The sequence below is a fragment of the Oncorhynchus kisutch genome, linkage group LG11, assembly GCF_002021735.2.
Source record: "Oncorhynchus kisutch isolate 150728-3 linkage group LG11, Okis_V2, whole genome shotgun sequence".
Taxonomy (NCBI): Eukaryota; Metazoa; Chordata; class Actinopteri; order Salmoniformes; family Salmonidae; genus Oncorhynchus; species Oncorhynchus kisutch.
The window spans coordinates 46,820,288-46,844,735 of record NC_034184.2 but is presented as its reverse complement, the minus strand read 5'-3'; the positions used below and the strand labels follow the sequence as shown (position 1 = coordinate 46,844,735).

The 24,448-nt window shown below is 41.4% G+C and overlaps 1 protein-coding gene across 3 annotated transcripts; it reads left to right on the top strand.

The window, feature by feature from the left end:
• The first annotated feature begins 197 nt into the window (after positions 1-197).
• Positions 198-23,768, top strand: ikzf1 (IKAROS family zinc finger 1 (Ikaros)). Of its 3 annotated transcripts, XM_020494975.2 has the most exons (8): positions 211-505; positions 5,158-5,211; positions 5,417-5,539; positions 17,099-17,383; positions 19,764-19,931; positions 20,518-20,643; positions 21,541-21,675; positions 22,249-23,765. In XM_020494975.2, exons 1-8 carry the CDS (start codon positions 226-228, stop codon positions 22,941-22,943), a joined length of 1,866 nt encoding a protein of 621 aa, XP_020350564.1. In that variant the 5' UTR covers positions 211-225; the 3' UTR covers positions 22,944-23,765. The 3 variants fall into 3 exon arrangements, with proteins under 3 accessions (XP_020350567.1, XP_020350564.1, XP_020350568.1); XM_020494978.2 differs by lacking the exon at positions 17,099-17,383 and having other exon boundaries at positions 198-505; XM_020494979.2 differs by lacking the exons at positions 211-505; positions 5,158-5,211; positions 5,417-5,539; ... (1 more) ...; positions 19,764-19,931; positions 20,518-20,643 and adding an exon at positions 20,652-20,782 and having other exon boundaries at positions 22,249-23,768.
• Positions 23,769-24,448: the final 680 nt, after the last annotated feature.

Sequence of the window (24,448 nt, the reverse complement as noted above, 5' to 3'; positions counted from 1 at the left end):
TTGTGGTGTACCTGTCACAATATTTGTTTAAACATAATTTGAAACCAACACAGTTGTCGTTTTAATTGCGCTGTGACTCTTATAGGATGCCAGAACAGGTGACAGAAGGGGAGCTGCTCATATGCAAGTGAGGAGTCCCCATCCTTCTCTACGAAATAAATAAATAAACAATGAATCGTCCAGTCTCCTGTGCGCCTCATCCCATCTCATGCATGGCTGCCAGTAATGGTCTACTGGGTGTCAGCTTTTATTGGCACGATACAAAGCAAGAGCCAAGGGCTGCTGCCTCCACTCCCCAAGCAGACTCGACCTCTGGATAAAAGCAAGCAAAATGCCTCAGTCGAGCACAGAAACATAGAAATGTTAGGCTGGAAAGAGGAAGTACAGTGGAGAGGGGAGGGACCGAGGGCAGAGTTCCATGGGGCTGCCGCGGCGCTTCGAACTTCTGCACATGGAGCGGGGGAGAGTTGGAAGAACTTCATATTGCAAACTCAAGGAATAGCAGGTAGAGTAACTTTCACGATGCTTGTTAACTTCGAAATCATTTAAAGCGTTTATTCCTATTTCTAAATAGTAAGAAAGGGCCTTACTCGTTAAAAAAATGAACTATGTAGCGGATTGGAAAACATTGTCCTGAAGTCTGGTGCAGGTGCGCGAGCGTCTGAAATCCTGTGATGCGAGTATTTGTATAGTGGCGCATGTAACGGATTTGACCAAAAAGTCCAGAGAAACTGTAATGTTTAATGAATGTTATACAATTTTGATCAGCATTGTAGTTAATATCAAACGCACTTAGAAAAATAATGGAATAATGGAAAATGTTCCTCTTTTCCCATACTCCTTTTTGGAGATTGCAGGAATTGCTCACAATTATCTTGACCATATAGAATCATTAGGTTATATTTCTTGCCATTGACGATTAAGTCTAAAATAATTATGGTTAATATAAAAACAAAAATACGTTTTTGTGGTTTGCAAGTTTTACATAGACTCCTTTCACTTTTCGTACCAGATCAACACCTGTTGCAACTGTGCGCATCCAGAATGAATATCTAATTATAACTATTTTGCTTAATGTCATTCAAGCTTCATGTCATTCAAGAGTTCTTATTTCCGAAGTCCACTTCATATTATTACAAATCAAACGAAGTAGGCCTGAGTTCAAATAAACGCAAAAACATTATATTAACACTCCTCAATGAAACTGCTTAAACTAATTAGCTATACTACGTTGCCTACAGGATTTTAAAAAATGTTGTGTTTCTATGCTTTCTCAAAGTTACATGAAAAAGACACACACACACACACACACTTCGAAGTCCTGTTTCAAGGTGCCCAAAGACGTTCGCAACCATTGGTTGGTCTGAGCTGAACATGACTTGTGTGTTGAGATAGTATTGGTGGGCAGGACTCAAGTAACTGTTAACATGTTGTGAAACTGACATTCAACAAAAACACCAAAGGAAGATTCATTTTGAGAGAAAAATTGGGGAAACAAGTCCACAAAACTTCTCACACTTCTGTGCACTGGGACATATAAGTCTACAAACTTTAACTCGTAGGTTATTATATTCCTATAATGTAGAACTATATAAATAAACAATGCAAAATCCAACTCAAGTCTAATTCATTTGGTTAAACATAAGAAGGTATATCATTTGCGCATTGTCCAGTTTGTTCTCACAAAGCATCAAAAGCCACGTTGATATTGTTTTAACTTGATTTAATGTGTTGATAACAATATTTCAATTTTGTTAACATAGCCTCCCGCTGGGCAAAAAACTGACTGAAGTTTTCATTTGGATTGACCTTGTCAGTCTGTCACGGAAAGAGCAGGTGTTCTCTAAGGTACTCACTTTTTTTTAGAGCAGCTAAACACTTGCATTTCAATTTGATGGTAGTAGCCTACATACTTTTGAAAAGTTGATTTTAAAAATGAATCCAAAATTAAAAACACAACAACGAGTCAAATGTACTTGCCCTCATATGAAATCAACTTAGTATATTGAAATGACTATGACTAAATCAAGCAATGACTTGCACCCCACCCCATAGCACAATTATGACATGTTATGTATCTGCTTCTTGAGGATGGTTGAAATGCTGCAAACACATGCTTGTGGACACATCCACTTCCTTGTTACTAGCAGACTGAGGAAGGGGAAAGCGAAAGAAAGGCAGTTATTAAAATGATCGTCACTGAATACGAGTGTAATGAAGTGTGTCAGATGCAATTGAAGACCCTATAAGGAAACTAATTTCGCCCCTGTAATGTAGCCATTCCAACCCTTACAATAGGTGCCCAAACATCTGCTCAGTAAGATGATCATCTTTCAATTCATGGCGACACATTTCCTTAATTTCCAATGAGAAATTGCTCTATAAATATTAAAAGATGACTGTTTTGACTGTTTATTATATTACGTGGTATAGTGTAGTAGGGCATGGTTCCCCAAATTGTGGGTTTGGAACCACAGGTGGGTCGCTGGTAAGGCATGAGCGAGTTATGGCACAAATGTTGTTTTATTTAACACCGCAATGGATGAGGTGGGACTCAGTACACAAAATGTCATATCCATTTTTTAAAAATCTCATTATCAAAATATATTAATCAAACTGATAACATTGTATTTTAGGAAAAAATAGCCACAAAAGCCATTGTTCTTAATTTCTTGTCCAAATGAGTGATTGTCTTTTGTATGCCATATGTCAAAACAAATTTTCTGGAGAAACAAATTAGTATTTTCAAGTACAGTCTTGAATCACACTTCTCACAGAAGCAGCATATGCTAATAATAGTTTGGGAACAAAAACATTTCAAGTAAGAATACCTGATATGATACGTTTCTTGTTTTAATTTTCACCAACAACAAAAACATATGAAAAACTTAGCCTGATGTTCTATATCACCAACTAGATTGTATTGATTTTCATATATGACTGTTTTATTCATTGGTATTAGCCCCCATGTAATTTGCATATGTTTTTTTTGTTGATATTCCAACATTTAACGATGAATATGAGTTGCTAGATTATAGTTTATATTATAAAACCCTGTCTGTCCGTTTTTACTTCCTCCCATTATCCAAAGTGTGCTGGTGTAGTCCACTGCTCCCTTTCATGTGTTCGCACCCTGCTCCCCCCCCACCACACACACACACACACCCCACACACACACACACACACAATCCCTTGAGTTAGGACTGAGGGTGTTGTGAACCCACAGCCCTCTTCCTGTCTCTCCTCCCCTTAGTAAGCGCACTCAAACCCACTGCCATGACTCTTCCTGCCCTTTATGAGGCACTTTCATAAAGCAGCTGTTGCCGTTAGTGCCTTGTTTTGTCATACTGGACTTTAGAAGGTGGTGTCATTCTGGAATATTGTCTGAATGAAACCATCCACAAAATATACAATATAATGAGAATCATCAACAAGGGAAAAAATAAACATTAGAGCAAGAAATTCAACTAATTGTCTTTTTTCACAAAGGCCTGTGGATCAAAATGAAACGTTACGGTGAACCTTAGACAGGGAATAAACATGACTTGAATCTAGCATCAGGTACTAAAAGTAAGAACGGTGTCACTTTGGGTGAATATACAACTTCCTGAATGTTTTCATGCACCTTGCTCTCCACATGCCTACACAACTCGCTTGTGGTTTAACATGGGAATGCATTTCTCACTTCTGTCAAAGTCCCCCACCAACACCATCAGTATTTCCCTTCGCACCATCTGCCCAGAAAAAAAGGGCACATGAGAATACCACCCCCTCTCGACCTCCAAACTCCAGATGCTAAAGAATGATGACGCAGGCATGGCCTCTTAGTCTTATATCGACACACATCAGCACGCAACACCAACTGTGCTTTCTGCGCCACATCTCCTGCACTAATGACCTCTGCCCTTCCCACCCCCTCTGCAACCCCCCCCCACCACCTCCCCCACGTGAGTCCTGGGTGTCTGTGGGTTGTGGAACTCAACCTCGACTCGCCTGTCCGCTGAATATTGTGCGTTGCAACAGCGGCGGGGGCTGCTTGGTGGCTTCCCACTATTTGTTCCAAATGTGTGGAGCCATCTGTCAGTAAAACAGGAAGGCCTAGGTTCCCCTTCTCCCTTGGGCTTGCTTCGCTATTTTAGGGAGCTTCACTTCTCCCTGTGTGGCTGGCTGGGCCGGGCAAGCGGCTCCACCAAGGGCCTTCTTGAAGTGGCGGTGCCGAGGCTGAGGCTGTTGTGCCCATCTGCTGCAGGCTTGAGGGGGATGCATTATTAATGGGGCCACGCGCACTGGTGACTCCTCAGATATGCAGCAGGCTCTGGCCAGGGGATGTGCTCTTCTTCATTAAACTGCCTCCTCTTGTGCGAGAGAAACTTACTTCGGGGCCCCTCGGCCTTCCTCTATCGATCTCTCTGTCCCTGGTTCTCTCTCTCCACTTTCGCTCTCTGGCACACTCCCTGTCAGTCTTGGTTCCCTCCCCTCTCTATCTCTGTATCTTCCCCCTCTCTATCTTTCTCTGTCTCGCTCTCTCTTTCCGGGTCCCGCTCTGCATCTCTCTCGGACTGTCTGTCTCCCTCTTCCTCTCTCTCTCTTTCTTATCTTTTCCCTCTCCTCTCTCGTTGTTTCTGATTGTGGCTCCTCTCGCACATGTCTGCGCTCGGGTAGTGGCGCGCTCAGCGATGCATGCTCAGTAAATTAGAGCGAACACGAGCGCCGATAAGCTTGGCACGGGCAAACAGCCGCATCCTCAGTGACCTAGGGCCAGTTAATTTTCTGCTTAATTTTGCGGCAGTCAGTTTGCATTTGTGGATGATTACGTGGCAGGAAATTAACAATAAATAACAAATGTGGTCTGAAAGCCCCTTCCCAGCACCCCCATCGCCATAGCCCATCATGCGGGGCCAAGCCACTCTCCCAGCCCGCCCTCTCTGTCAGACTTGTAATGAAAATGTCTGTAATTCTTTGTAATGTAATGTGGGGGACAGTGGTGTGTCTTTCGGTGTGACAAGAGTGATCTTGCCGGGGTGACGGAGTTGTACAGAGAGAGGTCACCCCTTTAGTCAGCTGTGGCTTTTTATAATGTTGTGTTTTTTTCAGCCCTGCGGAGCCGTTGATTGCATTTAAACACATCTACATCTCTGTGTCTCTCTATCCCATTAGAGTACCTGCACCGAATGGAGACGGAGGAGGCACAGGAGATGTCTCAGATGCCAGGTAAGAGCTTCTGTTTTCAGAATTGGCTCTGTATAGGAGCATGTCTGGTAGAACAGAGAAGCACAGCGTGAGTTGCACAGAGCCCAAGCTGAGTGGCACAGTCATACCACATGTAATAGATTATAGATAATTATGGTTCTATCTTATGAGCAATAATGAACCATGTTCTGGTGGCTAATGGGTTTGCTGGTGTTTCCCCATGTAGGCAGGGACAGCCCCCCTCCCAATGATGTGTCTGAGGAGAACGACGAGGCCATGCCCATCCCAGAGGACCTGTCTGCTAGCTCCAATCTGCAACACAACAACAGGGGTGACAAAGAAGGCATGGGTGAGTGACAGATCACATGAGTTTCACCGTGCTTCCCTAATGCACCACTCCTACATCAGTAGGCCTATGAACCAGTTAAGTTGCTGCACCTAGACCAGTATATCCATCAAACCTTTACCTGTATACCACAAAACCTAGCCGTTTCCAGAGCACCTTCAGAAATATGTAAACCCTCAGGACAAAAGTAGTAGCACTGTTGTTGCTATTAATAATAATGAAAATAATGATATTTTTTAAAATGATGTGGAAATACATGACAAAATACATTAATAATTAACAATACCTGTGTTTGTTACACCCGCCTACACTTAAAATACATTTCAGCACTTTTTGTACATAGTCCTCTCATTTTAGGGCACCAAAGGTATTGGGACAAATTCACTTATATGTGTATTAAAGTAGTCAAAAGTTTAGTATTTGGTCCCATATTTCTATAACTCAATGACTACATCAAGGTTTGACTCTATACATTTGTTGGATGCATTTGCTGTTTTATTTGGGTCGTGTTTCAGATAATTATGTGCCCAATAGAAATTAATGGTAAATAATGTAGTGTCATTTTGGAATAACCTTTATTGTAAATAAGCATAAATATGTTTCCAAACACTTCTACATTCATGTGGATGATACCATGATTACGGATACTCCTGAATGAATCGTGAATAATGAAAAGTAAGAAAATTACAGAGGCGTAAATATTATACCCCCCTCCAAATGCAAACCTCCCACCAATACAACAGGGGAGGTTAGCATTTTTTTTGGGGGGGGGGGGGGGGGGGGGGGGGGGGGGGGGGTATTTATGCCTCTGTAACCTTCTCACTCTTTCCATGACAGACTGACCAGGTGAATCCTCGTAAAACCTATGATCCCTTATGTCACTTGTTAAATCCACCTTAAATCAGTGTAGATGAAGGGGATGAGACAGGTTAAAGAAAGATTTTTAAGCCTTGAGACAATGGAGGCATGGATTGTGTATGTGTGCTATTCAGAGGGTGAATGGGCAAGACAAAATATTTAAGTCCCTTTGAATAGGGTATGGTAGTAGGTGCCAGGCGCACCGGTTTGAGTGTGTCAAGAACTGCAACACTGCTGGGGATTTTTTGCGCTCAACAGTTTCACTTGTGTATCAAAAATGGTCCACTACACAAAGGATATCCAGCCAACATGACACCACTGTGGGAAGCATTGGCGTCAACATGGGCCAGCATTCCTGTGGAATTGTCTTGAGACCTTGTAGAGCCCATGCCCCAACAAATTGAAGCTGTTCTGAGTGCAAAAGGGGGTGCAACTCAAGATTAGGAATGAGTTCCTAATGTTTCGTACACTCAGCATAAGTGAATATGTCCCAATACTTTAGGTCTCTTAAAATGGGGGACTATGTACAAAATGTGCTGTAATTTCTAAACAGTCCACCTAATATGGATTAAAATACGCCCCCCCCCCCCCCCCAAAAGCTGACAGACTCTACAAAAAATCAGCACTTTAACCTAGTAGTCATTGTATAATTTCAGAGTACAGAGCCAAAACAACAACAACATTGTCACTGTCCTAACACTTTTGGAGCTCACTGCACATATCATGAAAACAAATGTCTTAGTAACATAACTATTTTGTTAGTAACATAACATTTCGTAACGGCATCCCAACAAGCGGTTGCCACATGTAACAACAATCCCTTAGATCCACTCATTACTTGCAATCTGGCACTTTAACCAAACACAGTTCTTTTGAACATGCAATCTAAAAGTTATTGATGCATTTAGGTCATTGGCAGGAAAGGTTGCACATTTCTCTGATCCGTCTCATGATGTGCAAAACCTTAAGGAATGGCTAATGTGCCCTTGATATGAGGATGTTACTAAATTAAGCCAGGGAATATCATGGACATAATATTAGCATTAGTTGATGTACACGTTTATTTCAACTCTGGACATGACTGCGATATCAGGGGACACCAGGCAGCATTTACCACACGGAGTTTTGGGATTTGAATTGTTGCTTCATGGGAACATTTGTGAAAAGCACCCCTACCTGCATGCAAGGTGAACCATATCATATTCTATGCCTAAAAGTACAGTAGCTCATGCAACCAATAGCTAGGGTGTCTTTGTGGGATGTGTCGGTGATCCATTGTGATAACTACAATACAGAATGTCGCTCCTTCTGTATTAGCTCCAGATAGCGGTGTGCTGTCGTGTACCGTTGCACTTTGAGGCGGCGTCTGTCAAATAACATGTCACAGCAGAGGAAACTGAAATAGGATGTGCAAGAGTTTCCTAAGAAGAACTTGCCATCAGTCAGTTTCAACACTCCAGGAGATAAAGACTTCAGGAGCAGAGTCGAGTTCAGAGATCAGCACGGCACATCCCAGTGCATCGCACCACCGCACTGCTAACGCACCTGCAAACACACACACACACACACACACGCTTTCACTTCAACTGTCAAGCTGTTAACTCAGCAGCACACATAAGGAACTCCAGCCCTTGCCAGCGTGCCATAGTTTACGACAAGGATGCCCATTGTCATGCACCGGGGATTTATTGTAACTGCCCTACCTATCATGAAGTACACACGTGTCTTTATCAAGATTCACCTTAGTTGACGTGAACACGTCGGTCAGCATTTGTTGCGGAGCAATCATCATAAGACATGATGAGGCTTTCACGTCCAGCAGCTGCAATTCCAATTTTTATTCATGATCCACCAGCTGATTACATTTCTGAAAGCATTACATGGACTAGGCCCTACTACTTCCTGATATTTTGGTCATAAATGCGCCTTTTGGGAGGGGGGGGGGCTCTGTGCAAGTGTGCAGTTGAGCTAGAGATAGAAGAGTAGGCCATGGGAAGCACAGGCATATGCTGCTGTGGTTTGCCCTAGTCAGCCATGGCTTTCTCCATATGACTGTCTTTGTGGCTGAGCCTATGATTAGTCATTTCACTTGGCAGATTTTACATATTAGGAAAAACAGCTCAAATGACTCAAATCTTCACTGATGCACAATGGGGACTATGACTTAGAGATCACAGTCAGACAGTTTAGAATTTTTATGCGCGCTTCCTAAGTGAATTGAATGATATTTGTTGATCAATTTGGGAATGTCGTTACAGACATTATTCCATAGTACTTTCAACATGTTTTTGTAAATTCACTGAGAGGTGATAAAAGTTATTGTATTGTGTTCTTTGTTGAGTTTGTTTTTTAAGGACAGGTTGAATGATTCTTCATCTCTATATCTGGTCTTATAGTATTTTGAAGAGGTCCTGAATCAGGAGAGAGTTTGGCCTAAACATAGACAATAGGGTGTGTGTTTGTTGTATGTGTTGGTCTTTGAGTGTGAGCGAGTGTAAGTGTTTGTGTATATGTGTTGCTCTGCACTCCCTGAAGATCTAATCACCAGTGTGAGAGGAAGTGACTGTTATATCTATGCAGTGCATCGCTGGCTCGCTGATCAACCCCAAATGCATCAGGGAGTTATTATTATCTGTCAGGATCATGTGGTACAAAGGCTATGGGCCTGAAGTGCAGATCGCACACAGGATCGTGTAACTGAGACAGGGAGACTGAAAGTATAACGGAAGCTCAAGACCTCAAAGCCTGGTTGCTTTTTGCAGTTTTCCATTTACTTTCCAAAGCTAGCATAGGTTCGTCCTACAAAGCGTCTCCAGGTTCATCCTACGTTGCCTCACCATACAAGTCAACAAGCACAACAAGTATTCCCCTTGTGTGGGGACTACAAGACAAATCATCTCACAAGTATGCTTTACAAGTTGCCTTATTGAATTCAATTGTTAAAACATATATATTTGGTCATTACAGTCACACAGACAGTAAAATGACATGTCACAGTAGTTCTTTCTGTTGACACAATTTCTCTTTCGCTATGAATCATTAGAGTTATTAAGTTATTCACGACAACCGTGTTTATTTCATCCCCGAGTGCTAAGCTTTTGAGTTCTCGGAAATTCAAGGCTAGTAGAAAAGTCCACTTTGTTTTTGGTGCTCCTAATCAACACTGACACACTCAAAGGAGTCATGTTCAGTGTGGCATTAACGTGGTTTTACACACATGTGGTTGTTTCCACAGTCAGCACACACTGGCCTATTTTCATCAGGCAGTGAGAAAAGAAGCCCTGTTACAGGAACCTCCAACAGGCTATTTTTACTTCCCCACTAGATATCTAAGCCAACACCAATGACTTGTTATCAGTTACCTGTGTTTCCTGTGTATTCTTTTCTTATACTGAACAAAAATGTATTTTACTGAGTTACAGTTCATAAAAGGAAATCAGTCAATTGCAATAAATTCATTAGGCTCTAATCTATAGATTTCATATGACTGGGCAGGGGTGCAGCCATAGGGGGGCTGGGAGGGCATAGGCCCACCCACTTGGAAGCCAGGGCCACCCACTGGGGAGCCAGGCCCAGCCAATCAGAATGAGTTTTTCTCCACAAAAGAGTTTTATGACAGACACATAAACCTCAGCAACCCCCCTCCACCCCCACTCAGACCTCCACCCCCACTCAGACAATCTCGTAGGTGAAGAAGCCGGATGTGGAGGTTCTGGGCTGGCGTGGTTACACATGGTCTGTGGTTGTGTGTCCGATTGGACGTACTGCCAAATTCTCTAAAACGACATTGGAGGAAGTTTGTATGTTAATTTCTACCGTTAATTCTCTGGCAACAGCTCTGGTGGACATTCCTGCAGTCAGCATGATCCCTCAAAACTTGAGACATCTGTGGCATTGTGTTGTGTGACAAAACGTTTTTATTGTCCCCAACACAAGGCGCACCTGTGTAATGATCATGTGGTTTAATCAGCTTATTGATATGCCATACCTGTCAGGTGGATGGACTATCTTGGCAAAGGAGAAATAGGGATGTAAACAAATTTGTGCACAACAATTGAGAGAAATATGCTTTATGTGCTTATGGAAAATGTCTGGGATTTTTTATTTCAGCTCATGAAACATGGGACCAACACTTTGAATTTATATTTTTTTTCAGTATAGCTTATGAATTTAGAAATGTAGCGTCTCTTTTGTACCAATGTATCAAATCAATGAAGCTGGAGCTGTTACTAAGTAAACTCAGCAGGACCCTGTCTTTCAAAGATAATTTGTAAAAATTATCACAGATCTTCAATGTAAAGGGTTTAAACACTGTTTCCCATGCTTGTTCAATGAACCATAAACAATTAACGAACATGCACCTGTGGAATGGTTGTTAAGACACTAACAGCTTACAAACGGTAGGCAATTAAGGTCACCGTTATGAAAACTTAGGACACTAAAGAGGCCTTTCTACTGACTCTAAAAAACACCAAAAGAAAGATGCCCAGGGAGACAGGACAGACAGGTGATCATCCTCGCAGTGGAAGACCATGTGTAACAACACCTGCACAGGATCGGTACATCCGAACATCACACCTGCGGGACAGGTACAGGATGGCAACAACAACTGCCCGAGTTACACCCGGACGCACAATCCCTCCATCAGTGCTCAGACTGTCCGCAATAGGCTGAGAGAGGCTGGACTGAGGGCTTGTAGGCCTGTTCTAAGGTAGGTCCTCACCAGACATCACCGGCAACAAAATCGCCTATGGGCACAAACCCACCGTCGCTGGACCAGACGGGACAGGCAAAAAGTTCTCTTCACTGGCGAATCGCGGTTTTGTCTCACCATGGGTGATGGTCGGATTCGCGTATATTGTCGAAGGAATGAGCGTTACAACGAGGCCTGTACTCTGGAGCGGGATCGATTTGGAGTTAGAGGGTCCGTCATGGTCTGGGGCGGTGTGTCACAACATCATCGGACTGAGCTTGTTGTCATTTCAGGCAATCTCAACGCTGTGTGTTACAGGGAAGACATCCTCCTCCCTCATGTGGTTCCCTTCCTACAGGCTCATCCTGACATGATCCTCCAGCATGACAATGCCACCAGCCATACTGCTCCTTCTGTGCATGATTTCCTGCAAGACAGGAATGTCAGTGTTCTGCCATGGCCCGCGAAGAGCCCGGATCTCAATCCCATTGAGCAAGTCTGGGACCTGTTGGATCGGAGGGTGAGGGCTAGGGCCATTCTCCCCAGAAATGTCTGGGAACTTGCAGGTGCCTTGGTGGAAGAGTGGGGTAACATCTCACAGCAAGAACGGGCAAATCTGGTGCAGTCCATGAGGAGGAGATGGACTGCAGTACTTAATGCAGCTGGTGGCCACACCAGATACTGATTGTTACTTTTGATTTTGACCACCCCTTTGTTCAGGGACACATTATTCCATTTCTGTTAGTCACATGTCTGTGGAACTTGTTCAGTTTATGTCTCAGTTGTTGAATCTTATGTTCATGCAAATATTTCCACGTTAAGTTTGCTGAAAATAAACGCAGTTGACTGTAATAGGACATTTCTTTTTTGCTGATTTTATATGATAGCCTACAGTGTTGAAAAGTATGTTTATTTCTTTAACTTCCAAGTAAAGTAAATAAGCCCAGGGTTTTGTCATGGAAAGTCTCTGGAAAGATACCTGAGCTTCAGTGCTCTACACCAACCCGCATGTTGTCGCTCAGCCCCTCTCTTACTCACTATCACATAGCTGAGGTCGATAGCACTGAACCTAGCAAGGCAGAGGGAACTACTACTGCTGTGCTGTAGCTTCTCAGAGATATACAGTATGGGGAAATTGCGACAAAATTCGGGATGGGAAGAAGGGGGGCTCCCGAGTGACGCAGCAGCCTAAGGCACTACATTTCAGTGCTAGAGGCGTCACTACAGACACCCTGGTTCAAATCCAGGCTGTTTCACAACCGGCAGTGAGTGGGAGTTCCATAGGATGGCGTACAATTGGCCCAACGTCGTCTGGGTTTGGACGGTGTAGGACATCATTGTACTGACATGCCTGGTAAAAAAATAGAAGGGTTTTGACTTTATATCATGTTTGTCACACAGTCACACACCTTGATTTACTTGTTTTGGGAAGCAAGTGTTAAATCACACAGAGAAGGACAAACAATGAGAGCAATAAAACAACTACCATTAATCTCTAAATCTGCCTCTCAATGTCAACGTCAGACATTTAAGTCAAATTAACAATAATTATAAACGTGGTAGTTTGGGTTCTCAATGCTGATTGGCTGAAACAACATTTCAGCTGTGTGTATATCAGACAATATGACACGGGTATGTGTATGGGTAAAAATACTTGTTTAGTGTTTTATTTACATTGGTCTAGAAGAAAAAGAAACGCACACCTATTAAGACGAGGTGCTGGCTAGCGGAGTAGAAAACAGCTTGGCTGTCAAAACGTTGGTAATTACATTTTTGCATCTGAGCTCTAGAGTGTACGGCTCTCTTTTATTTTATTTTCAAGTTATTTACATTGGTAACCAGTTAATAATAGCAATAAGGCACCTCAACGTTTCTGTTATATGGTCAATATACTACGGCTAAGGGCTGTATCCAGGACACACCTACTCATTCAAGGGTTTTTCTTTATTTGACTATTTTCTACATTGAATAATAGTGAAGACATCAAAACTATGAAATAACACATATGGAATCATGTAGTAACCAAAAAAGTGTTAAACAAACCCAAATATGTTTTATTTTTGAGATTCTTTAAAATAGTCATACATTGCCTTGATGACAGCTTTGCACACTCTTGCATTATCTTTACCAGCTTCATGAGGAATGCTTTTCCAACAGTCTTGAAGTAGTTCCCACATATGCTGAGCACTTGTTGGCTGCTTTTCCTACACTCTGCAGTCCAATTCATCCCAAACCATCTCAATTGGGTTGAGGTCGGGGGGGATCATCTGATGCAGCAACATCACTCTCCTTCTTGGTCAAGTAGCCCTTACACAGCCTGGAGGTGTTGTTTTGGTCATTGTCCTGTTGAAAAACAAATGATAGTCTCACTAAGAGCAAACCAGACGGGATGGCGTATTTCTGCATAATGCTGTGATAGACATGCTGGTTAAATGTGCCTTGAATTCTAAATAAATCACCAGCAAAGCAACCCCACACCTCTTCCTCCATGCTTCACGGTGGGAACCACACATGCGGAGATCATCCGTTCACCTACTCCGCGTCTCACAACGACACGGCGATTGGAACCAAAAATCTAAAATTCTCAAATCATTCAAATCAGACCAAAGGACAGATTTCCACCAGTCTAATGTCCATTGCTCGTGTTTCTTGGCCCAAGGAAGTCTCTTCTTCTTATTGGTGTCCTTTAGTAGTGGTTTCTTTGCAGAAATTCGACCATGAAGGCCTGATTCACGTAGTCTCCTCTGAACAATTGATGCTGAGATGTGTCTGTTACTTGACCTCTGTGAAGCATTTATTTGGGCTGCAATCTGAGGTGCAGTTAATTAACTCGAATGAACTTATCCTCTGCAGCAGAGGTAACTCTCGGTCTTCCTTTCCTGTGGCGGTCCTCATGAGAGCCAGTTTCATCATAACGCTTGATGGTTTTTGCGACTGCACATAAAGAATCTTTCAAAGTTCTTGGAATTTTCCAGATTGACTGACCTTCATGTCTTAAAGTAATGATGGACTATTGTTTCTCCTTGTTCATTTGAGCTGTTCTTGCCCTTACATGGACTTGGTCTTTTACCAAATAGGGATATCTTCGTATAACACCCCTGCTTTGTCACAACACAACTGATTGGCTCAAACGCATTAAAAAGGATAGAAATTCCACAAATGAACTTTTAACAAATGTATTCCAGGTGACTACCTCATGAAGCTGGTTGAGAGAATGCCAAGAGTGTGCAAAGCTGTCATCAAGGCAAAGGGTGGCTACTTTGAAGAATCTAAAATATATTTTGATTTGTTACTACATGATTCCATACGTATGTGTTATTTCATAGTTTTGATGTCTTCACTATTATTCTACAATGTAGAAAATAGTAAAAATTAAGAAAAACCCTTGAATGAGTAGGTATGTCCAAACTTTTGACTGGCACTGTAACTCTCTCTCTCTCTCTCTCTCTCTCACACACACACACACACACACACACACACACACACACACACACACACACACACACACACACACACACACACACACACACTTTAACAAAGCACATTTTTTGTGCGTGTGTGATTACTGATCAATTAACTTATACATTCATAATTAGTAGGTTTTGTTTTCGGTTTTAAAAATCGTTCTTATTTTTGTTCTTATGTATTGTATATTATGTATTGTATATTATGTATTGTATATTATGTATTGTATACAACCACGCCTGCACATCGTTAAATGTTTTATTTAATTGTTTCTGTATTGCTGTATATCACTTGTTTTCTCTGATGCAAATAAATAAGTGAAATCCCAGACGAGCCCCCAAATACGTTACAAGTTTTATGCATTACATTAAACCGAACAGCAAACACATAGAAGGTACGAACATATTTTTCTCTCATTACTGTAATCATGTAGAAGTTGGAAAATGGTTGTATTCATGTTGTAGCCAACCACCCAGTCATCTTCACGTCTATTGTTCTGGCTGACCTGTAGGCCTAACATGTTTGGAGACATGCAGGCCTTAATTCAGTGGTTATTGAAAATATGCTCTTCACAGTTATCATTGCCTCGCTGCCTGGGGTGCGCTCTCTCTTTCTGTTCTATTTCGTGCCTTTCTGCTTTCATCTAGCTAGCTTCCTTTGTGTTCTATAGGCGTGTGGTTTGTGTTCTCTTCACCTCGCCTGCTCAGTGGAAAAACATGTAGGCTATGTGTCCAATTGCAAAGTGACAACAGGGCAACAGACAAAATGTTGTAAGGCGAGGGAGGAGCATTATACTGCCCTGAACTTACAGTATTTCAGCAGTTAGCATAATATAACTAATTCTAACACAAATTGTTCTTTGGTCAATCCACTATCACCAATGTGATGTTGAATTTGATTATTTGAATAGCTAGCATAGTACTGTACACCAAATGTTGATTTCATCCAGCATCACCAAGATGGTGGTGTTGGGTTGATAATGAAGTTGTGTTCGAGAGCAACAGGAAGTCACTGCGTTCACACCAGTTGCCTTTCCGCTTTCACTGGATGAATCACGCACTATGGAAGCTTGTTCCCTTCAAAGTGTCAGTGAAAACAAGCGTCCTGCAAAAAAAAGATTCAAGTTTCAGTTACACCGTTTTACAATTCCTTGTCTGTGCTTCCCTTTCTGTCACTTCTCCATAATTCTTGGTATTTTGGTTAGGCAGGCCTCGTTTCTGACGCTTCCCCTTTTTCCCCCTATAGATTCCTATAATTCATTATTTCCACTTCTTCCTCTTTGGGTGTACAAACAAGGTAGACACATGAGGAAATCAGCCACCATGAAATGCAAATGAGGTTGAGGGGTTTGCCATGTTTCAAGTGTTTATTCCCTCCAGTATTTGGCACTTGTCGTCACATTTCCTTTTTACACTCGCTCGTTTAAAACGTGTGCTTTTATTGAGACGATAATCGTCGATTCAAATGATTGTCATGCCATAGTCTGGTTACAAAGCCATTGAAAAGAATGACAACAGTTATGCAAACCCGGCGCCAGGATGAAGTGACAATGGGGGCAGTTGAAATCGATATTAGTTCCAACGTCTAGTTTTGATTTACATTTGGTTGAGTTGTCACCTAACGTGAATTCAACATGAAATCTACAAAAACAGTTCACCATGTCATTGGATTTAGCGTAAAAGTTGGGTGAAAAAAATACAAAATTTCCTTACTTTGATTACTTAAAAAAAAGAAAATCCAATCAATTTTCCACGTTGATTCAACATTGAATTTTTATTGTTGAAATGATGTGGAAATAACATTGATTCAATCAGTTTTAGCCTAATGGGCTATGTGTTCAGATATTGTGTTTTTAAGTTATTGTTTTATGTGTGTGTGTGTGTGTGTGTGTGTGTGTGTGTGTGTATGTGTGTATGTGCATGCGTGTTTGTGTGTGCCTTTATCATAGTTTGTTGGTCTGGTTGACACCGCTGCCATCCTTAGTTTCACACGGCTTCCTGTGTCTCTGTTTCCTGTTTATCTTGCTGTCATTTTCACAGAAGAGTGATGATGAGAGATGCAGTATATAGTTTCACCATCTTCTTTAGCAAACGTTTAAAAGAAATCTATATTATTCATCTGTTATGTTTGATCTGGAACATTGATCACAAGAACCCACTGCATGAGTTCAGCAAATTTGTTTCAAAGTTTTGTCCTAGTGTACTCAGCCAATAAAGTTGAATTGAGGATTGCTGCACAGAAAGTGCTGATATAAATGCTCTCACGCCGCAATTAACTATTCCTATCAGTAAGTTAATTGGAGGTGAGGCATGCTCTCACAGGTGTTCATAGACCTCATAGACTAAAACAACCAGTCAAGTAGAGGGAGACATAGACACATGCCCTTAAACTAAAAAGTCACATATTGTCCCATAGAAAGTCAAAGATTTACATCTAGTCAAATAGTAATATAGTAATGTACTCATATTTCTACACAGTTAGTTAGGCTATAGTCCCCCAGAAACATGTTCCTATTCTAAACAGTGGCCCACTGCCCTCTTTTCCAGCCTGTAACATTAAAGTTGAGGCTCGCAGTGACGAGGAGAATGGGCTCGCCATTGACATGATGATGAATGGCGAGGAGGAGGAGGAGGAGTGTGCGGAAGACTTGCGCGTGCTCGATGCCTCGGGGGCCAAAGTGAACGGCTCCCATGCAGGCGGCCCCGACAGCAAGGGCCCCTACTCCTCGGCTGGGGGTATCCGCCTGCCCAACGGGAAGCTCAAGTGTGATATCTGTGGGATAGTTTGCATTGGCCCCAATGTGCTGATGGTGCACAAGCGAAGCCACACTGGTAAGCCATCCGCGATACTCATCGCCCTTACTTTGCACCCACGCTACGCTCACTGGTAGCCTTACAGAGAGATTATGTGTATGTGGGGTAGAGAAGATGAGATGGATTCTGTCAGTGTCTTTATCTTCACTTGAGACACTGAGAGCAGTAGACAGAGCACTGTAAGGGTTAGTCTGTGTTCTTAGGTCTTATTCCAAAGTTGCCTACAGAGCATGAGTTATAGGCTTCAACACAAGTAATTGGGGTTTCACACTATTTTAGAGTCCGTCATTTACGTGATATTGACTTGGAAATCTAAAATGGCAATTACGTGCTTATCACCTAATAAATATGTTTTTGAATATTTGACCACTAAGTACCACTTAGTAGGCTACCATGCTACAGTGCTAGGCATCCACCGATTGTGTTTAGTTCAACGAGATAAGCACCAGGAGCTGCTAACTGTTACCATGTCACTTCTCCGTAATTGAGGTGCAATGAAGCAGTTGAATACTTGTTTTTGTAAAAGTTATTACTTAAACAATTGGAGCTATTCGATGATGGCAGAGCTTAACATGAGTAGATAATGTGTTATTAAACATTGTTGAGTTTTTTATGTGGATAATATAACTTTCATTGGTTTGGATTAGTTTCAGAGGCATATTTTCCCATAGTTACTGTGCTATAGTCATTATATTGGTCTACAATGCGGTAAAGGGATGTTTTAGACTGAAATATTGAAATATAGTCAAGTATGTCATCTGTCATTTGTAGTATCTACACTATATTCTGTATTGGTGACTGAGGGAAGCCACTATACAATTATAATTCTCGGAGTGTTCTTTTAAATGATCACGTGAGAGAAGTGGCTCGTGATCAATTTGTTGTGTGATAAGATTGAAAAGGTATGATGAATATAATCCCTAAACATGCCCTTATATCACAGTTGAAAAACAGGATATCTGCAGCAATTAAATGGAATCTCCACAAAATGGCAATTATCCGAGTATTACAAGTTTTTCAAAATTCAGAATTGATATTCTATTGTAATGAACCCAAACCAGTGGCGGGGAACATTTTTCAAAAAGGCACTTAACTGTCAAGCTTTAGAAACTAATGAAACCCAAAATGGAAGAAAGGAACACTAGACTAATGTAAATGCAAAATAACATATAATAAAATATATAATGAAGTGCCTCCTATTTAAATAGAAAATATTCTGTGGTGTCTCTGCTCCTGAAATGCATTTTTAATGAGTTTCCTTTTTTCTATATTTTTGCTGCTTCACTGGTAACTCTTATTTTATGGGGCCTTTTGAGAGAAAAAAAGCCATATTAAAACCTTCTCACAGAATGCCACAACACTCAGAGAGGCTAGATATTGGTTTATTCCAGAACCACTGATCAGGAAGACTGGCTCTCAACACAAAGTGTTTCCTTCACTTTATTCAAATGAGCTTGAATTTGCATTGTGATGGGCTGCTCTTATTTTAGAGACGAAGAAGAAGAGAAAAAAAAGAAGAGATTTTCTGATCAAATTGACCCAGGCACTGGTGCATTACGGAACTGGCAGCCTGAGTCTGAAAGGCTCTTGTTCGATCAGAGCGCCATTCGGCTCCGAGGTTCAGGGCCAGGGAGTGCATGGAGAAATGGAGTGTCACTCCGCTCTCAAACCCTCATAGGTTGGTTGATTGGCCTGTGCTCAGAGTTCCTCCATCATTCACCGTGTACTAGTGCTTGGGAGTCTTGCGGTACAGTGACCCCACATTCACATCCACAGTGGTGCTATTGGTTGGAGATGCTTTAGTTCTTGCATCCAGATAGCAAAATTCAGACAATGCCTCTACACCTGGCCCATTATTCTCTGAAGAGAGGCTGTTCTCATTGAGCTGAGCCGACATTGGTGCGGCTCAATGCAAAAAATGACAAACTCAGAATGGTTGATAAACTGATACAAATGACAAAAATGGGTCCATCTCATACTGTATGATGACAAAAGAGAAAGCACGTTCATACATTCCCCACACACTGTCAACACTTTGCATTAACCCTCAGTTATATAAAGCATAGAATTCCATTCATATAGGCCTACTCTTACAAACAAAATACTAATCTGCTGTAATGTACATTATTGTCATTTTGTGTCCGAGCTCATAAAACAAGAGTTTGCTGAAAAGATTCCTATTTTCTACATGATAATATTTGCATAACTCACAAAGACACCTATACTGCAGTTATGTATTTGTGAGATTACAAAGGTGTGATTGTCAGTGAAAAATATGCCAACACTCATTTGCAATGAGCCAATTACATTTAAAGTGTTGATACATACTGTAGATGAGTGGCAGCTGCTCCTGTGTGCTGGCCCTAACAACCTGCTGTGTGGTGTTTCTTGTCCTCAGGAGAGCGTCCATTCCAGTGCACCCAGTGTGGCGCTTCTTTCACCCAGAAAGGCAACCTGCTACGTCACATCAAGCTCCACTCAGGAGAGAAGCCCTTCAAGTGTCACCTGTGCAACTATGCCTGTCGCCGGAGAGACGCCCTCAGCGGTCACCTGCGTACCCACTCTGGTGAGTTAGGAGGATAGGATTAGTGGTTAGTGTGTTGTGGACATTAGGGCACGCAACATTTTAAAAAGGTTTTGAAACAGAAACAAAAAATGGACCATGTAATCCATGTAGTCCCTCCCTGTTTCAGTCCAATTTCTCCCGTTTAGGGCCTAATCAACTTTCCAGGTGGTGGTACTTACCCAGTGGAATTGTGAGGGAACACCTGCCCTGTACTCTGTGGTCTTAGTGTGGAGTGGGAACCATCCCACTGGGCACACACTGGTTGAATCAACATTGTTTCCAATGTCATTTCAATGAAATTAAGTTGAATCAACGAGGACTTAGACGTTGAATTGGCGTCTTTGCCCAGTGGGATATAGGTCATCTGCAAAGATATGATTATAAAACCATGACATTTATCATGTCAATGAAACATGGGACTGGGCCTTTTGGAGAATGAAACAGAATGCCATTGTTATAAGTCAAAATACAACATATGCACATGTACACCACTCACAATATGGACAGTACAATGGACATCTCACATGCTTGAAAAATGGCTCTCAATTAAAATGCTGTCAATACTCACCGCTGTCACTTCTTGCAGTTGGAAAACCCCACAAGTGTGCCTACTGTGGGCGGAGCTACAAGCAGCGTAGCTCTCTGGAGGAACACAAGGAGCGGTGTCACAACTACCTCCAGTGCATGGGGCTGCAGAACAGCATCTATACAGGTTAGTGTGTGTCAGTCTCTCACCTTCACCCACACTGTTGACCTACTTTGAACTTGACTACTCGTCACCACTCAGGACTCACTCTGGTGGCAACATTAATGCACCAACAATGTTGAAATTGCAACAATACTTCCAACAGGTCAGGCTCGATTTTAATGACATTTACCTGCAGAATAAATGTTTCTCTTCCGATGCAAGGCTTCCATAATATATTGGAGTGTTTTTTTGCTGTTACTGTTGACTCATATCCAGTTATTCTAAAAGGGGGAAACAATTTATTCAGTAAGGAAATGTGGTATAAAAACAAAAGCAGCAGCTTATTTTCTTGGGTGGCCTTCAAGTTGTACTACTTCATTCTGTGAGTCCATGAACCATAAATAAAAGCATGACAAAACAAAATACTGTGCTCTTTTCAGTTCATGTTTTGTTAAAAATGTATTGACAGTTCTGCTTAAAATCTTATAAGACTTTTGTGAATGTGGAACATGGTTTAAAGTGAAATAACTACAGTAAGATAATGTAGCTTTTTATAGTAAGATAATGTAGCTCACGTAAAAATGACCTCTTTATACTAAGGAGAGATCCATTGTGGGCGGATGTACATGTAGCCGACTGAACTGACAACATTAGGAAGTGGGGCAAGAGTGCAGAGGTTAAGAAGAGGAAATGATGAGAAAGGTTGATCACTCTGCTTTGCTTAGTGAGTAAGGCCAATGTATACCAACTGCAGCACATCTGTCAATAAAGGCCTCCTCATCATTGTGCCATGTATCTACAGTCAGGGAGGGATGCTTTAGCAAATTGTAGCAAGATCCTGTTATACAGTAATTATACTTTTTATCAGGTCAGATTTCACTACTTTGATTCTGAAACCTACTTTTCTGTCTTGCTTTCCAGTAGTAAAGGAAGAAAGCAACCAGAATGAGCAGAGGGAAGACTTAAGCCAGATGGGATCTAAGAGAGCCTTGGTGCTAGACAGACTAGCTAATAATGTAGCCAAACGTAAGAGCACTATGCCACAGAAGTTTGTAGGTAAGGGATAAAGTCTTCTACCTTCGCATACCAACAAACATGTAAAGCACAGGACTTAGGTTCCAATTGTCAGAATTGTGTATTTCAGTTTGATGCATTTGGATTTGCTACCTTTGCGCTGCAGAATAAGATTTTTTTTTTTTAAACAGCACATATTCAGCATGATCACCCTTGTGCCTGGAATCTGCATATCATTATAACAATGTTTGAGCTTTATTTAAGTTGAGCAAAGAGAATATTTTCATTGATTTCAACTTGATCCTTACCCTTGGTGTATTATACATGTATCTGAAGATTACTCTTTCTTAAACTAACAAGAAAAATATATTTACAAAACATGTCAGAAATAACAACTAAAACTAAGTAATCAGCCATGAGAAAAATGCAAAGAATGGAATATTCTAAATAAAGAGAATCACTTTTCAATATGTCAAAAGTGGCCAATAAACTGACCACTAGAACCACAATTAAACATAAGTCCTTGTAATGTTTGATATCAGGAAACTGAGTTTAAAAAAAATTGAATTGTAGTCTAACATTGGTATTCATCTGTTTTCTCTTTCTAACCCTCAGGTGAGAAACGCCTCTCCGACATCTCCTTCGAGGGTGGCCCGGGGGAACTGATGCAGCCTCATGTCATCGACCAGGCCATCAACAGTGCCATCAACTACCTGGGTGCCGAGTCACTCCGACCGCTCATCCAGACCTCCCCAACCTCCTCTGACATGGGGGTCATGGGCTCCATGTACCCCCTCCACAAGCCCCCTGCAGAGGGCCACGGCCTGTCAGCCAAGGACAGCGCAGCCGAAAATCTTCTGTTGCTCGCAAAGTCCAAGTCAGCCTCCAGCGAGAAGGACGGCTCCCCCAGCCACAGTGGCCAGGATTCCACCGACACGGAGAGCAACAATGAAGAGAGGGCAGGTGTCGGGGCCTCAGGCCTCATCTACCTGACAAACCACATCACGTCCGGGGTACGTAATGGCGTGCTGCCCCTGGGGAAGGAGGAGCAGCAGCGGCAGTACGAGGCCATGCGGGCCAGTATTGAGATTGCCTCGGAGGGGTTCAAGGTGCTGAGTGGAGAGGGGGAGCAGGTGAGGGCATATTGCTGTGAACACTGCCGCATCCTCTTCCTAGACCATGTGATGTACACCATCCACATGGGCTGCCATGGCTTCCGAGACCCCTTCGAGTGCAACCTCTGTGGCCATCGCAGTCAGGACCGTTACGAGTTTTCGTCACACATGACCCGAGGGGAGCATCGCTACTGAGTTGCCAACTGAACACACACTTACTCATGAACATACATACATACACATGTACTAAACACACACACCCGATTTTTATACATTGTCAAGAAATTGCATGTTGAAGAACAAATCTAATTCATGTGTATTTCACATGTTCAGGAGGAAAAAGAAACTATTCCTCGATCTTCTTTTTTAGAAAACAAAAAGGTGTTCAAATAACTGAACAAACAACTTAAAAAATGATTGTGCCTCAGCAGTAAGTATCATGTGTCACATACTGTATAGTTTTAAGTCATTCATCTACCCTTTGATGTCTGTGTACATTAAATACATGTCTGTTTTCTGATAGCCTACCTAGACAGGAATATCTGTATATTTTATTCTAAAGAATACAAGGTATTGCTTGACATTTAAGTTATAACTTTACAGTGTTATTCGTCACTGTAATAATCTATTTGAATCCCACCCAAGGAAATTTTGCTCCTTTATTTTACTTAAATGGTGTTTTTATATGGACTTTCTATATATTATTTATGCCGTGTACACATGCATGTGTTTTTTTTGTGGTAATTTATTACAGTTGGTGTTAGGGTTTCCCGTTTGATTTGTTTAGTTCAAACATTCCCTACCATTAATCAAATGTGATACATTAATTTGAGTGTAATAAATGACCGAACTAGAGTGTTTTTACTGAAAGATGTTTGTTTGATATAAAACACGGATGGGATTCGATTTTGTCACAGCTTTTTACCTCGGTGGCAAAGAAAATGTTACTCTCAAGTCTTTTCACTCATATATCATGCTTGCAAAATATCAATAAAGGATATTTTACATACACAAAAATAATACTGATTTGTTATTCTTTCATAGTAAGCTTCACCAGGATTACATTATATACCTGTTCAAATATTTTCAAGGATATTTCAAAGAAGGTTGCACTGTATTTTTCTACTGGAGGAAATTGACAACTTTTCACACTATTCCATTTCTACCCCTGGACATTTGAATGACAATCCATTGTAGTTATTCAAAGCAATTCATAAATCATTAGGGTGCAACATCTGGCACATGAATACATTTGACTTTTGATGTAAATGATCGAACAATATCCCATGGAATAGATAACGGTGTTTGCTCTGTACATTTCAGCCATTGAGAATATACCCTAGGCAAAAAGCTACAAGTATAGTACATGACCCAAAACATGAGTCAGCAACCTTCTCAATTCTTACCAAACCATGCTGCCATGATAACCAAATGGCTAAATAAATTGATAGAAATACAGAAATGTAATTGCACGTTCTCGAACTTTCCTAAATCGTTAAGTTAACAATACGCCAGTCATTCAAAATGTAGCTGCTAATGGTGAAAGAAAAACTGAGGGAATGATTGACATGTATATTCCTGGTAAATATTTATATATATTTTTTAAGTAAAAACATTGTTGGCAATTTAATTCATGATGAATAAATGAATACTTAGTGTATTTAAAGTGCATATTAGATACTTTACATGGTTTTTAACCC

What these genes read in the sequence shown, in the direction of transcription:
- ikzf1 (XM_020494975.2), top strand. Translation starts at nt 226, where the DNA reads ATGGTCTACTGGGTGTCAGCTTTTATTGGCACGATACAAAGCAAGAGC. An exon ending in GCACAAGCGAAGCCACACTG is followed by an intron (nt 17,384 to 19,763) that starts GTAAGCCATCCG and finishes TCTTGTCCTCAG; the next exon opens with GAGAGCGTCCATTCCAGTGC. An exon ending in TCACCTGCGTACCCACTCTG is followed by an intron (nt 19,932 to 20,517) that starts GTGAGTTAGGAG and finishes CACTTCTTGCAG; the next exon opens with TTGGAAAACCCCACAAGTGT.